Here is a 15,541-nt window from a genome sequence, read left to right as displayed (position 1 = left end):
CTGACTCTGTGTGTTAACATACCACATCGACCATTTTGACTGTAGGGTTTTATAGTGATTCATTTAGTTGTCCAAATAAAGATTGATATAGATGGCGAAAAATAAATTCCTCTACTTTTGCTTACCAAAATACAAACAGTGCCAAAACTCATGAATGACTGCAGCAGCAATAAATCTGAATCATGTATCAGATAGCCATAGTCAGTGCAGTTTCTCCGTGAATGCATTAGGTTTAATTTAAAATGGCAAAATAAGAGTGAATAAATCAATAGGTTACTCTCCTAGACTTCTGTTATGAGTGTAGAGTAGCTCAGTGATAGAATTGGCAGAAGTTCCCATTAAGTCAGTGAACATTTATGGAGCAGATGCTGTATGTCAGGCACAGTGCTAGACACTAAAGACAGTGCCTTTGGTGCTGGGAGAGGAATGGGATAAGCACCTTGTCATGCCTGTCCCTGTGCATCACTTAGCTTGCTGGGATGTAATTATCAACTCATTTTTTTTTTTTTCCAAATACCACAGATATGTAGGGTGAAGAGGACATAGCATTTCCCCCTTTAAAAATAGAAATGAATCACGTGTGCCACTCGGTGAAAGTTGGCAATATTTGCTTGTTACCTCAATATTGAAAAGTAGCTTGCCTCTGGATGTTTTCTGTGTTGCTGGAAACTACACTACTGCCTCAAACAGAACCTCTGCACCACAATCCTATCTCACAGGTATGAGATGCTGTATGCCTATTGGATGGATGATTTGTGTCCAGGACATGCCTCTCCTCTCTTAATACAATCATACCTCCTTCTTAACAACCAGTAACCTCTTTCATGAATTTAAGTCTGATTTCTATCAGAATTATGAATAGCCAGACTACTGTACTGATATATCAGATTTGTTCCATGCATTCAGAATTCTTGTCATTATTGATACTTTGCTCCTGTTACGCAGCATTATAAAACTGTCTCAGAGGCTTAGAGTTCCTAACCAGCTTATGTAGTAGTTTCCTAGTACTGCCATAACAAATTAATACAAGTTAGGTGGCTTTAAACAACAGAATATTATTCTCTTATCTTCTGGAGGCTAGAGCTCTGAAGTCAACATGTTGTCAGGACCTTGTACCCTCTGGGACTATAGATAGAGTAGAACCCTTCCTTGCATCTTCCTAGCTTCTAGTGGTGGCCATCAATCCTTGGCATTCTTTGACTTGCAACATCACTCCAATCTCTGCTTCTTTTATCACAAAGTGTTCTCCCTGTGAGTCTGTCTTCACATGCTGTTTTCCTCTTACCAAGAAAGCCGTTATACTGGAATAGACTCACACTGATGATCTCATCTTAATTTGATTATATCTGCAAATACTCTATTTCCAAATAAGGTCATACCCACAAGTACTGGGGTGAGGACTCCAACATATATTTTTGTGGGACAAAATTCAACCTATAATAAACTATGATATCTGAATCTCCTACTGGAGAGCCAACATTCAGAGTAAATGCATAAGCAAATAAGGCAAATCCTTCAATTACTGAAAGTCTTCCCTGATATGTAGAGCAAAGTGAATTTCTCCCTTAACTCATACATTTATGTCTATCGTTGTCATCATTACCATGAATTGTTCATTGTCAGCATCTCTATCCATAGTGAAGGGGTGGGGTCCTTTAAAAGCATCATAATGAAGAAAACAAACAAAAAAAAACAAGGGCCATGAAGAATCATTTTCAACTCTAATGTCTCACTAAGCAGGCTGTAAGGGATACTGTCTAGTGATTCTACACTAGTAAATACTTAGGGCTCACCACTCTGATCTCGTGAGAAGGTATTGATGAAACTCACAGCACTAAAGGAAAGGCTGTAACACAGACACCTGAAGTAAACAGTAGCCATATCTGAGATTAGACCTGCAATGGTGACCACAAAGGTAACAGTTGGGATGAGACAGAGCCAGAACAGCAGTACCAGTTTCTACAACAGCAGGAGACCAGGAAAGCTCTGAATTTAGGTAGGTAAGCAAAAGCTTTCATTGCCATAGACACAGCCATGACTTTAATCCATGGTCAATAGTTTGCAAGAGTGAGAGAGAAAAGGCATTAGCTAAAAACTAACTTATGGAAAGAGGAGTTAAAACATTTGATCTGTTATGCACATTTTTCTACTAATTCTTGGGTGATGTTCACAAAAGAGAAAAAAAGGAGATAAACTTGTTTAATTTTCTTGCAGACATGCTGATATTTACTTCCAAAAAACTAGACCTAATATTTTCTAGAAAGAGAGTCCTTATCTGTCAAATATTTGTAATGGAATATTTCTCATCTAGGATAAATTGTGGTAAACACTCTTAGAATCTATGGATTTATGATGTCTGGCTTCCTTGAAAATGTCACATAAACTAAGCAATTATTTATGGTAGAAAATAATATACTTCATTACCTAAAATCTTCCTGCTGTGAAAAATTATTTTCATTTATTACCCTGGAGCAGATAGAGTGTCCAGTGAGGACATGTGGAACTCAGGGAGTCATTTGGAATGGCTCTCCCTCGCCCTGCTTTTCCTGCGCTCTTATTTTGTGTTTCTTTGATGTTGTTAGTGAAGCTTGACAGTGGGCAAAATTTCTGATCTGGATAAGTTTGATGTGTCAATATAATCTTTGATATAATCTTTCCTACTGTGTTCCAGTTGGAAGCTTTCAGAAGCTTCCATGTCTTCTTTGGGTACAGCAAAACAGAGAAAGGAGCCACAAGGATATGGGAACCCACACTTTTTCTTTAAAGATGGAGGGTATCTGGAATTTACCATAGAACATAGATAAAAGAACTACTGATGGATAGAAATTCATTAGGCAGACAAATTTGTGGGTTTAAGATTCTCTAAGGAAAATAGTTTTTTTTGCACAATATTTACTGATGCATTGTTTTATTTCTGATTACAAAAATAATAAAAATTTGGAAATCTGAAAATCTTTAAACATTCATAACTTTGAGAGAGAAGTATTTTTGACTTTTTATGAGTTCAATGGTTTCAGTTTCTTGTTCTCTCATTTTATCATCTATTAGCAATTTTAAACAGAATTGGGATTGCAATTAATAGTGTTTTTTAACCTGCCATTTAACTTCACATATGTATAATGAGAATTTTTTAGTGCTAAAGTTTTATAAAATCAAAAAAATTTCATAATTTACCATCTCATGAATAGAGAAAATATTTACCAATACCATATTAATCATTTGCATTTTTGACAATTATGAGGAAAGCTGTCATGAATGTCTCTGTGTTCATATAATTACTTGCTATCATTCCATAAAATAATCAATTATATAAATTGACTATTATGACTATGCCGTACTTTATTTATCCATTCTGTGGTGAAGGGGCAATTGGGTAGTTTCTAGCTTGGGCTTATGCCCAAATATTGTTCCTAAGAAGATTTTACTGCCTGTCCTTTGGTGAACATATGTGTACCTGGGAGTGTAATTTTTGGATCATAGGATGTTGCTCTTTTTAGCCCATCTCTGGACTTACCCTTATCTGGACCTACCCTTGCCTTTATTGTTTCTATGGTAAGTTGAATTAGATCCCCAGCTATTTCTTCTCATGGGTGGGGTTTTTTCTTGGAAGGAAATTTTGGTCATAGTTGTTTAGATTTTCCATATTGCTACAGCTCCTTCACACCTTCCGCAGAGATCTTATGTTCAGCTGCTGCTGGCATATGTAAAATGTCTTCCAGTTTCAGCTGCTATTTTCAAGTTGGTACACTGGCCTTTCTGATTCATATTTTTTAAATTATGGAGTTCTCTGATTTTCTTTCTACTTCTTTTTGCACAGATGCTGATAATGTGCAGTTTTTACAGTAGTTGGTGATTTGTCCTCACCCACATATATTTTGGAGTTCCCTAGAATACAACTTATCATCTTACTATCCAGTTTTGCTGTAGCTGCTACACATGAGGATTTGGTTTTGCTACTACTGTTGGTGTGTCTATTAGAGTTAGGGTTTAAGAAGAATGAAAACATGCCCCCTTTGCGACCATCTCTCTTCAAAACCTCTTTAAAAAATTAAGAGAGAGTATTTTTATTTGAAGAGATTGTGCATGAGAAACTGGAGTGATCATTTAAGCCTTTGGACGATGTTATATTTCTCCAGTATTGACTTTGCTCTGGCAGACAGGCTAGAGTTATAGGACAATCATAATAATCCCATTGAAGATTAGGTTGATAGGGGTGTGAAATCAGTCTATTTATAGCTTACAATTTCTCCTAGAATGTAGTTCTTCAGGACTTTCAAATGAGACCCTGAAAGTCTGTTAAGATACCTCTTCTTTAGCAGATACTTATCTTCATTTCTTGTTTCCTCAACCATCTAAGCCTTCCAGAAACCCTTTATGTTTTTCTTGTAATGATATATTGCATTCATTGACTTATGAGTGTTAAATAAGGCTTGCATTCTTAGTATTAGCTACATTTGATCATATATTATCCTTTTTATGTATCGCTGTTTGATTTGCTCCTATTTTTTCGGAGAGCTTTGTGCCTATATTCACGAAATACTGGTCTGTAATTTTCTTGAAATGTTTTTATCTGGTTTGGCGTTTAAGTAAGGCTGGGCCTCATAAGTTGGGAAATGTTCTCTCCACTTCTATTGTTTTGAAAAAGATACTGTAGCAGTAGTATGATTTCTTTCTTATTTATGATTTCTTTCTAAAATATTTTCCATCTTAAACATCTATTCATCAGTAAAACTATCTTGGTCTGATGTTCTCCTGCTACTGTTTTGTCCTATGTTTGGAATGTATTTACTAATTCAGTCCTTACTACCTCTATAAGTTATCTGTCCTTCTTGAATGAGCTTTGGTACTTTGCTTCTTCCAATAAACTGATCCATTTCATCTCAGCTATCAAATTTATAGACATAGAGGTGATCAAAGTATTCTCTTATAATCTTACTAATTGCTATGGGATTTGTAATAATGATTACTTTTTTAAAATGTGCTGTAATTTTTTCTTCTTTTTACTTATTGGTTTATTTTTTTTTAAAGAACACTATTGTGTCTTACTCATTTTCTCTGCTCTTATTATTTTCAATTTTATTGATTTCTGCATTAATTTTCTTCCCTTTGGTTCTATTTGCTTTAAATTTAATGTACTCATCTTTCTTCAGTATCATAAGATGAAAGCTTAAGCTATTAATTTTAGGCTCTTCTAGTTTCTAAATAGACATTTAACAGTACAAAAATATACTTTTCAGCACTGATTTAGCAACATTCTAAATATTTTGATGTTATATTTTAAATTTTAATTAGTTATAAATAAATCTTATATTCTCTTGAGACATCTTATTTTGGGTAGTTTGCAGGTGTGCTGGATTGTTTCCAAATACTTGGAAATTTTTCATCTATCTTTCTTTTTTAATTTCAAGTTTAATTCTATTGTGGTCTTAAATTACTTTGTGTGATATCTATTTTTTACGTTTGTCAAGCTATGTTTTTTATCCCTTAGCGTAGTCTATTCTGGTGTATGTTCTGAGTGAACTTCAGAAAAATGTGTTTTTATTTTGTTGCTTGAATTTGGAGTGTTCTATAAATGTCAATTAAGTTGATATATAACACTGTTCAGACCATCTATATTCTCATTGGTTTTCTGCCTACCTGATACATCAGTTATTGCTACGTAGTATTGAAATTTCCCACTATAGTTCTGGATTTGCCTATTCTTTTATTTTTATCAGTTTTTAATCTCATGTCTTTTGATACTCTGCTGGTGTAATACAGTCTTTTAAAATGTGTCATGACCAATTTCTGAGGAACCTGGCTAGTGTCTGGTCAGTCATTCTTGAGTATCTTAGTCCACACTCCCAACCACGCAGGCTCTCTGTATATAGTCTCTAATTGCCCCAGGGCCAGGTACCAGATATAGGAACAGCCTCTGTCTTCCAGAGCCTACTGATATTTTTCTTTTTTTCTTTCTTTCTTTTCCTTTTTTTTTTTTTTTTTTTGAGACGGAGTCTCGCTTACTCTGTCGCCCAGGCTGGAGTGCAGTGGAGGATCTCAGTTCACTGCAAGCTCCGCCTCCTGGGTTCACGCCATTCTCCTGCCTCAGCCTCCCGAGTAACTGGGACTACAGGCGCCTGCCCCAACGCCTGGCTAATTTTTTGCATTTTTAGTAGAGACGGGGTTTCACTGTGTTAGTCAGGATGGTCTGGATCTCCTGACCTCGTGATCCGCCCACCTCGGCCTCCCAAAGTGCTGAGATTACAGGCGTGAGCCACTGCGTCCCGCCGCCTACTGATATTTTTCAAAAGAACCAAACCTGCACACGTATGTTTATTGCGGCACTATTCACAATAGCAAAGACTTGGAATCAACCCAAATGTCCATCTGTGACAGACTGGATTAAGAAAATGTGGCATATATACACCATGGAATACTATGCAGCCATCAAAAAGGATGAGTTTGCATCCTTTGTAGGGACATGGATGCAGCTGGAAACCATCATTCTTAGCAAACTATCACAAGAAGAGAAAACCAAACACCGCATGTTCTCACTCATAGGTGGGAACTGAACAATGAGATCACTTGGACTGGGGAAGGGGAACATCACACACTGGGGCCTATCATGGGGAGGGGGGAGGAGGGAGGGATTGCATTGGGGAGTTATACATTATATAAATGATGAATTGATGGGTGCTGACGAGTTGATGGGTGCAGCACACCAACATGGCATAAGTATACATATGTAACAAACCTGCACGTTATGCACATGTACCCTAGAACTTAAAGTATATAATAAAAAAAAAAAAAAAAAAAAAAAAAACCAAACCTCAGCCTGTTTACACAGCCTTGCCCTTTCCTTCTGAAGAAACCTGAGTGGTTCTGTGTGACCTACTATGCTATGGCATGGAGACTATGAAACTGTAAAAGTTTTTCAAGTTTCTCTCTCGATCTGTGTCTGGCTTCATGATACCATATCTAAGGTAATATGGCTGAAGCAGTTGGTAAGTACACATATGTTTAGGATTGTAATGTCTTTTTGGAGAATTAATTCTTTTATCATTGTGTAATGTTTTCCCTAAATCTTGATGATCTCTGTTGACCAGAAATCAGCTTTGTGTGAAGGTATTATAGCTACTCCAACTTTCTTTTGATTATGGTTAGTATGTTTTATCTTATGTCATCTCTTTACTTTTAACCTATCTGCTTTTTAAATATTTATCACAAATATTATCATTTGGTAGACATCATTTAGTTGGGTCTTGTTTTCATCCAATCTGTCAACCTCTCCTTTTTAACTTGTGTTTGTCATTTACATGTACAATTATTTAAAATATATTTATATTAAAATATTACTGACTCCATTCTGTTTATTGCATTTGTTTCTTTTTCCTTTTTTGGCCTTCTCTGTTTTCATTGAGAATTTTTATGCTTTCCTTTTAGGTAAGCTATTAACTTATGTACATTTAGAAAATTAGATTGTGCTGTAAGATTTATAATGTAGACTGTTGTTGAAATTCTCCCTAAAATAGCACTCTAATGCTCATTTGTAATGTAAGTATGTTATAGTAAAATACTCCAAAATCCTCCCTCCCATCTCCTGCGACATTGTTGTAATTTATTTCACTTTTATATAGCCTTTAAGTACCCAATACATTGGTATATTATTTACATAACACATGTAATTTTAAAACATAGAAATTTTTATTAAAATAGTATTATTTAAACAGTTATCTTTTAAATCATTTGAAATAAGAAAAATCAATATGAAATATTTACCTTATTTTATAACTTTTCTCATGCCCTTTCTTTTTTCAATGTAAATCCATGTGTCTTACCTATATCATTCTTTTTCCTGAAGGAGTTCTTTCAGCATTTTTCTTGAGACTGGTCAGCTGGCAGTTAGGATAATAAGTTGTCTATTTGTTTTCTGAAGAAAGTCTTCAATTCACTTCTATATTTTAAAGGTTGATATATGATATCTGAACGTTTTAGGTGGGTGCATGCGGTATTCGATTGATGTTTTCAATGTTTCCAACATACGATATTTTCCTTATATATAGAAATTGAGGTTTGCAGACTTTTTTCCCCAAGACTTAACGATTTTACTCTACTGTCTTCTTGTTTGCAGAATTTGTTACAAAAAGTCTTTTTTAATTCTTATTCTTGAGTAGGTAAGAAGTCACCCTCCTGCTGAAAGACTTTAAGATTTTCTCTTTTTCTTTGGAAAACAGGACTTTTGTGTGAGGATTTATATTGATCTGGCTACAAGTGGGTTTTGTTTGACGTATTTTTTGTAGCTCTGTGTTCTAGAGATTTCTAATATCCCAATGACCATTTTTTTGATTCCTTTATTAGCTTTGGAACTTCCCTTTTTGTTGTCCCTCAGAGAAAGTTTGTCTCTTGCAGCTTTCTTAACTGACCTCCACTGTCCATTGGAGGCTTACTAGCCTGGTGTTAGAATGTAGGGGAGGGGTATTCTCTAATCTTCTAAGTCTAAATTATTGGAGTGCACTGTTGGCCTTTGTCTGACAATTCCTCTTGCAGAGAAGAGGTTTGTTGTCCTTATCTTCTAGTTCTTTCTGTGACTGCAACAAGTGTTTTCCAGGGTCTCCAGTCAATGCCTTTGAGCCCTTTCCCATAGAGTTCATGGCTTCTCATCCCCCCACACATAGGTGAGACAGGGAGGCTAAATTAAAATTGGATTGGAATGAAATTCACTTCTAGCAGGGATGGAATTTCACTTTTGTCTTCTGGGAAAGTCCTTCTCTGCATTAAGCTTTTTATTTCATAAGCACGTGTTTTTTGGGGGGATTCCTTATTAATCAAGTCTCAGTATAAATTGTTCTTTGGGTATAGTCCCAATTTTCCCTGGTTTACTGGTCATCCCACCGAATGCTCAAAGAACATTGCACACATCTTTTTTATAAGTTCTCATGTAAGTCAAAATTCAAATTATTTGTTTGGGCCTAGAGTCTCTCTTTCTAAATAAATTATTTTACAAATCAGAAAGCTATCTTTGACTTCACAACTTTAGCATAATACCTAATATATAACAGGTACTTTATAATACAATTAATAAAGTGAGTTATTCTGTGAATGCACATTGAGCTCTTACCATATAAAGGCATTGTTTAAGTTACTGGAAATACATCAGTAGACAAAACAAATACAGTTTCCAACTTCAGGGAGTGTATATTCTGGTAGGAAGAAGACAAATAACAAGCAATGAAACAAATATAGTATGTCAGGTTGTGCTAAAAGAAAGAAGAGTAAAGTAAATAAAGAGTGACGAAGGTTATTCTTTCACTTCTTTCTTGATAAAATGATCAAGAAAGTTCTCATGTATGAGTTGGCATATGAACATACTTGAATGAAGTGGGAAATTAAACACTACTATAATAAGAGTTGAATAGTAAGTTAATTACAGGGACAGGTGCATTCAAGGGTTCTATGATTTTCTGCATGTGTTTGACTACTTTTTGCTCACAGCTTCTGCTTCCCTCATATTGAGATAATAAGCCAAATCACAGTCGATTATTTTTGGGAGGGTCTTCAATATGCCTGAGTGATATAATATACTTCTATCAGTTTCAGAAAAGCAATTTGGTCACAGGGAGTAATTTTCACTAGTAGAAAAAGCACTGCCTCCTTTTCAAATCCTACAACAAAGTATTACATATTGGAGTCATAAATAAAATTCAACCCTTCCATCCTCAAGTGATCTTGATATGCTTTACTATTTAGACCTTGATTCCCCTGAAACAGGCCAACTTAATTTGTAGCTCTATTTGGCTTCGTATAATCTGCTATTATAACAGTTAGCACATTGTTTTAAAGTTAATTGCTTATACATATATATCATCTGTAAGTGTGGGAGTTCTTCCAAAGCATGAACTGCATCTTATTCATTAGAAAATTTATCAGGATTTCTGGCACAGAGTTCCTATTAAATAAGTGTTTGTCAAATTATATTGATGATTAGCCAGTTCTACATTTTAAATACACCTGCCATTAACATTGAACAAGCAAATAAATCCAGCGTAGAAAGTTCCTTTAGTATTCATGCAGGGACCTCTTGAAGTATAATATTTGTGGGGGAATATTTTTCAGTTGTCCCTTTTTAATTTTTTTTAAGGAGGAATCTTAGCAATGAAATACTTTATCTTGAATCTAAGTGCACACAATAATTTACTGTTTTTTTTTTTTTTTTTTTTTGGAGACCTGGAAATCTGAAATTTTATTTATTTATTTATTTATTTAATTTTTTGAGACGGGAGTCTGGCTCTGTCGCCCAGGCTGGAGCGCAGTGGCTGGATCTCAGCTCACTGCAAGCTCCGCCTCCCCAGGTTCACGCCATTCTCCTGCCTCAGCCTCCCGAGTAGCTGGGACTACAGGCGCCTGCCACCTCGCCCGGCTAGTTTTTTGTATTTTTTAGTAGAGACGGGGTTTCTCCGTATTAGCCAGGATGATCTCGATCTCCTGACCTCGTGATCCACCCGTCTTGGCCTCCCAAAGTGCTGGGATTACAGGCTTGAGCCACCGCGCCCGGCTGAAATCTGAAACTTTATAATATTGTCAGCCTTTGGCTACTGAAGAAGCCTCTCCGTATTCTGAGATTACTTCAGATAGGATACACTACCCTGTCATTTCATTATGCTCTATTAAAAGGTTCTTAATTAAATAGATCATTAAGAATATCCTAATTCTATTTAATTCTGCATGTAATATATTTGGCAGATTGCTGATGGACATCAAGATAAATAGTATTAAAGATTTTTAAACTTGGCTCAATTTTCTTTTTCTTTGCTATTATAACACTTCTGGAAATATTTTTTTAGATGTCGAAGGCCCAGATTTAGACTGGCCTTATGAAACTCTACTACTCAATAGATATACACAGAGAATTTCAGATTGATAAACATTCTCTACCCACATTTTACTAAAAGCCACTCATTTCATGTGTTTCTTTCTGCAGATAATACATCCTGCCTGATTCCTTACTATCCAAACCAATGGAAAATAAAGTAAATTTTGAAGCATATATTCACATTTCCATGAAACAGTAAAATCATGAGCAACTATATTGCTTTCCCATTGCTCACATAAGATATAGTTGGCTCCTTGTTAGAGTTGAAATAATAAATAAAAAGCCTCAAATTCTTACATTAAAAATGAATGTATCTGTTCTTTTCAGGAGAAAGACTAATGTTAAAGGGTCAAAACCACAGACATTCACTCAGGAGAGTTTTGGTGAACTGTGCCTAGAGAACATTTACTATGCAACTGATTTAAATTTCAAAGTAACATGGGATCAAATTATTGTATTGAACAGAATTTTAAAAAAAGTTTTCTTTGTCAAAATAATATAAAATGGTAGAGTACATGCACTTAAACTATTAAAAGTATATCTGAGCCCACAGACTTGGAAAGGAAGACCCTAACTGTCCTAAAAACAAAAGAAAACAAAACAATAACAAAAAAACTCACGTCAATTTTGCTGACCAAGAATCAAAGCTAAACAACACTTAAAGTATAATGACCATATAAGATAAATTGTAGGTTGAGAATGAGATACCTACAAAAGAAGAATAAAGGACTATGTACATTCAGTAGTAAGAATAAAGAACCTAGTCTGAAACTGGATTTTAGGAAATGATATCCTCATATATAAACACTGGTCTAAGACTGTATTCTGGAAGTAAGAGTAGATGAAGTCACAAAAAATGGAAACCCTGAGCATTAGATACAAAGTTTCAGGGCTCAACTTTGTGCAAACCACATAGTAAAGAAACCATACGTTTAAAATTCTCAATTATTTAAGAATTGGTGAACCCAATAGGAAAGAAGAGAAAACAACCATAAAAAATCATGCTCTGGAAGGCATCCACAAGGCATGAACCACATGAGACTATTGAGGATTTAACCTCATGGAATTTGAACTCCTAGACCACATGTATGTATAGCCAATGGACATATAAGAAAGTGCAATGCTAAGAAAGACAACCATAAATTAAATAACTGGAAGGATTTATGTCTGGGGATTTGATATATTAAAGTCACTTGAAAAGATCTTTAATATAAATATTTGAAATGTGTAAATAAATAAAGGGATTGGTAACATCCAGAAAATACAAAGAGGGAAATTAGCGAGCAAGATGAGACAATATAAATCAACAAAGTAGACATTTTCTTTTTCTTATACTTTTTTCTTCTATATATTAGAAGAAACTAGAAGAGAAAGTAGAAATCGTAGAAGTAAGGATTACTCATTGCCTGTGAGACCTTAGATATGTTACTTAACCCTGTTCTTTTCAGTTTTCCAGCCTGTAGAATGGATAACTGATCAAGGTGATGTGGAATTTAACATGGTTGAAGCACTTACAGTAGTGCTTGGTGAAGCATAATTAGTCATTATATATTAGCACTTATTATATAAAATGATGTAATATTTGTAAAATATGAAAAGGCTAAAATGAGCAACTAGAAAAAAAGTTCTTGCCTATATTAATATATATACATGCATACATACACACACACACACACACACACACACACACACACGTATTTTTAATATGTATTTTTAATGGCTCCCAGTCATTTTATTTAAAAAAGAGTGCAAAGCAAAACAAAATTTATCCTAAAACCCTCACAATTGTTCTATACTCCTCTTCTGTGGAAATACTTCACCTGGAACTCTCTCTTCCCTTTTGCTAACAGTTTAGTGTCTAAACAGGAAGGCTGATGTCCCTGTTTCAGGTGACCCTCTTCTTCAAGTCTTAGGGATAATTTCAGCTGCACTGAGTGGCAAAGTGGGCCCTGTTTGCATGAAAAAGGAATTTGGTCACAGGGTTTCTGGTTGACCCCAGATGTGTCAATTTCAGCAAGTAACACTGAATGTCCTTGTGACTTATAAACATTGTTCAAAAATGAGGCTGTGTTAAACTTAAAAGCCAGCCTTTCTGCTCAGATCCCTGGATTGAAAAACGATTTTAAAAATCTGTATGATTCTTACCAAAAGGATGGTTTTTAAAAATAAGCCAAGAAATATCCAGAAACAGGTTTCTTGTGAATGCTTGGTAGAGGAGGCACTCCAATATGTCAAAATGATTTAGCCAAGTTCTTTTATCTATGGAAAATGCCACTTTATCACAGCCCCTTATATAAACCCTCCTGAAACCCCTTCAGTAAATAGCATTCCAATTCAGTCATCAAAGTGAAAATATCATTGAAAACTGTGAGGTGGCTGGGAGACTTTGCACATCTTGGCAACATTTTTCAACCCACCAGTGAGAGAAGAGGCAGTTAGAGGCTAGTTAGGCAGAGAGGGAGGGTCTCGGGAGTGGAAAAATACCTGTGGGACCACATCTGCACAGCCCCTGTAGCTAGTGGAAAGAAATTTGATATAAGAACTTTCTCTAATGCCAAGTGTTTGCTCAGAAGGGACTGTCCTGACCTAGGAGCAGGTGCAATAGATGAACCTAAATGTCCTTAACTTGACCTGACTCATTATAATGTCCTTAACATGATATTAGCATTGTGGTTTTAGTCCCCTTATGTGTTTTGCTTAGCCATTCATGGATAATAACCAATATTCAGTCACTCTGACCAACCCCAAGCACGTGCAGATGCAATACCAAGGGGGAACATTACCCTTCCCATTTGGGCAGAAACAACAGAATAATTCCTTGTCTTTGCTATATAAAAGAACTCAGCCCATTTCTGGCAACCTGCTTTCAGGGCACCTCTCTTTGCTGAGAGCTTTCCTTCTCCTTAATAAATCCTACTCTACTCATTCGTTGCTGTCCATGTGCCTTATTCTTCTTGGTCTTGGGACAAGAATTTGGACCTAGCTGAACTAGGGACTAAGCAGACTGCAACACCAAGAGCTTGGGCTTCCTGTGAAGGTCATTAGTTTTGTAGTTAAAAGCATACTTGAAGTCATCAGGAATGGAGGAACAGAGACTCAGCATCTGAGAACCTGAGTTCCTGGTTCCATATCTGGGACTCAAGAGCCAAACAGCACAATCATGCAGCACATCATGAAGACATTTCACAGGATGGTGAAGATTCAAAAGTATCTGAGGCTCAGTAAGAATTCCCTAATGTTGTCACCTGTGCTGGGCTCCCACACCTCCTTCCCAAAGCCCTGCATGTCCTTCTTTTTCAGGTTAAAGTTGAGCACTGCCCCAGCATTCATCAGCAATGTCCCATACAGCAGGATGTCTCCAATCATCTTTATGGCCAAATAATAACAAAGTTAACAGAAAAAGAAAATCAGAAAACTAAACAGAAAAGCTAAAAATCAGAAAAAAAAGGGCAAGGCTGAGGGTCAATATAATATTGTATATAAGGTTACGAAAGTTTCAAAGAAATTTAAACAAATGGACTTAGAATTGGAAAACAAGACAAAGATCAAGGTACACAAAGATTAGTTGTAGAAATTCCAGTAGATTTGTAATATAAACAGAACACAGGAGGTTAAGAATAACTTATTAAATAAATAATTATATTTCTGATTTAAAAATCATATTCAGTTCTAAAGATGATTAATAAAATAAATCTACAACTGAACTGCAGATACATCCAAAATTGTGTGAAAGAAAAAATATATATGTTAAAGTGACTTATATACTTATAATACTCACTTTCTACTACTACTATTATTATTATTATTTAGACAAGAATGAATATTCTTTCCTTCTTAAGATGAGGCTGGTAGAAAATTTCACTAAAATGAAATTTTAACTTTGTTAAAATAAAATTTCATCAAAATGAAATTTTTAAATAAAATTTTGTTTTAATGAAAATCCACTAAGACTAAGGATCATGGATTATTCCATTCTTGTTCCCTAACATCTCTTCTCATCTGGACTATCAAAACACCTAGGGAAACCTGATATCAATCTCTTCTCCCCAATGATCCATGAATCTTAGTCTTGACATTATTTGAATGTAGTTGTTCCAAGAGTTGTATCATTCAACAACCAATAAGAAGGCATAGCTTGTACTGCACAGGTAAGCAACAAACTGAGACAGAGGCTGTGTAGCACAGAAATAGTTTAATTATCGAAAGGCAGCTGAGCAGTAGGACAGGATATATTTCTCAAATCTGCCTCCCCAGGAGTTCAGAGGCTAGAGATTTTGAAGGAAATTTGATGGGCAGAGGACCAGGGAATGGGTGCTGCTGATTGCTTGAGGATGAAATCAATGTCCAAACTGTCGAGTCAGTTTCTGCATGGGGGTCATAGAACCAGTTGAGTTAGTTCTTTGGTATGAGTCACAGGTCTGGGTGGCATCAGTTTGCATGCCTGAATGCAGAACGTTAAAAAATATCTCAAAGATCCATCTTAGGTTTTCACAACAAGGATGATATCACTAGGAACAATTGGGGAAGTTACAAATCTTGTGACCTCCGGCTACATGATTCCTGAGCATAACCAAGCCAGAAAAAAACGGCTGGTTATTGCTTAACTATGCTTATAGCATTGCAAAATTCAGGCACCACCATAATTCTAATATAGTGGCCTTTTCTTACTTTTACAAAAGCGTTTTCGGTCTC

The 15,541-nt window shown here is 35.6% G+C and overlaps 1 protein-coding gene across 1 annotated transcript; it reads right to left on the bottom strand.

The window, feature by feature from the left end:
- Positions 1–13,987: 13,987 nt before the first annotated feature.
- On the bottom strand, positions 13,988–14,222 carry LOC117063004 (small integral membrane protein 7-like). The gene is given in 1 exon segment (XM_033176822.1): positions 13,988–14,222. A coding segment is annotated over 1 exon segment (228 nt). The 5' UTR covers positions 14,216–14,222.
- Positions 14,223–15,541: the final 1,319 nt, after the last annotated feature.

The sequence above is a fragment of the Trachypithecus francoisi genome, unplaced genomic scaffold, assembly GCF_009764315.1.
Source record: "Trachypithecus francoisi isolate TF-2019V2 unplaced genomic scaffold, Tfra_2.0 Lachesis_group17, whole genome shotgun sequence".
NCBI lineage: Eukaryota > Metazoa > Chordata > Mammalia > Primates > Cercopithecidae > Trachypithecus > Trachypithecus francoisi.
The sequence above is the reverse complement of the archived record's forward strand: the minus strand, read 5'-3'. Positions and strand labels throughout refer to the sequence as shown.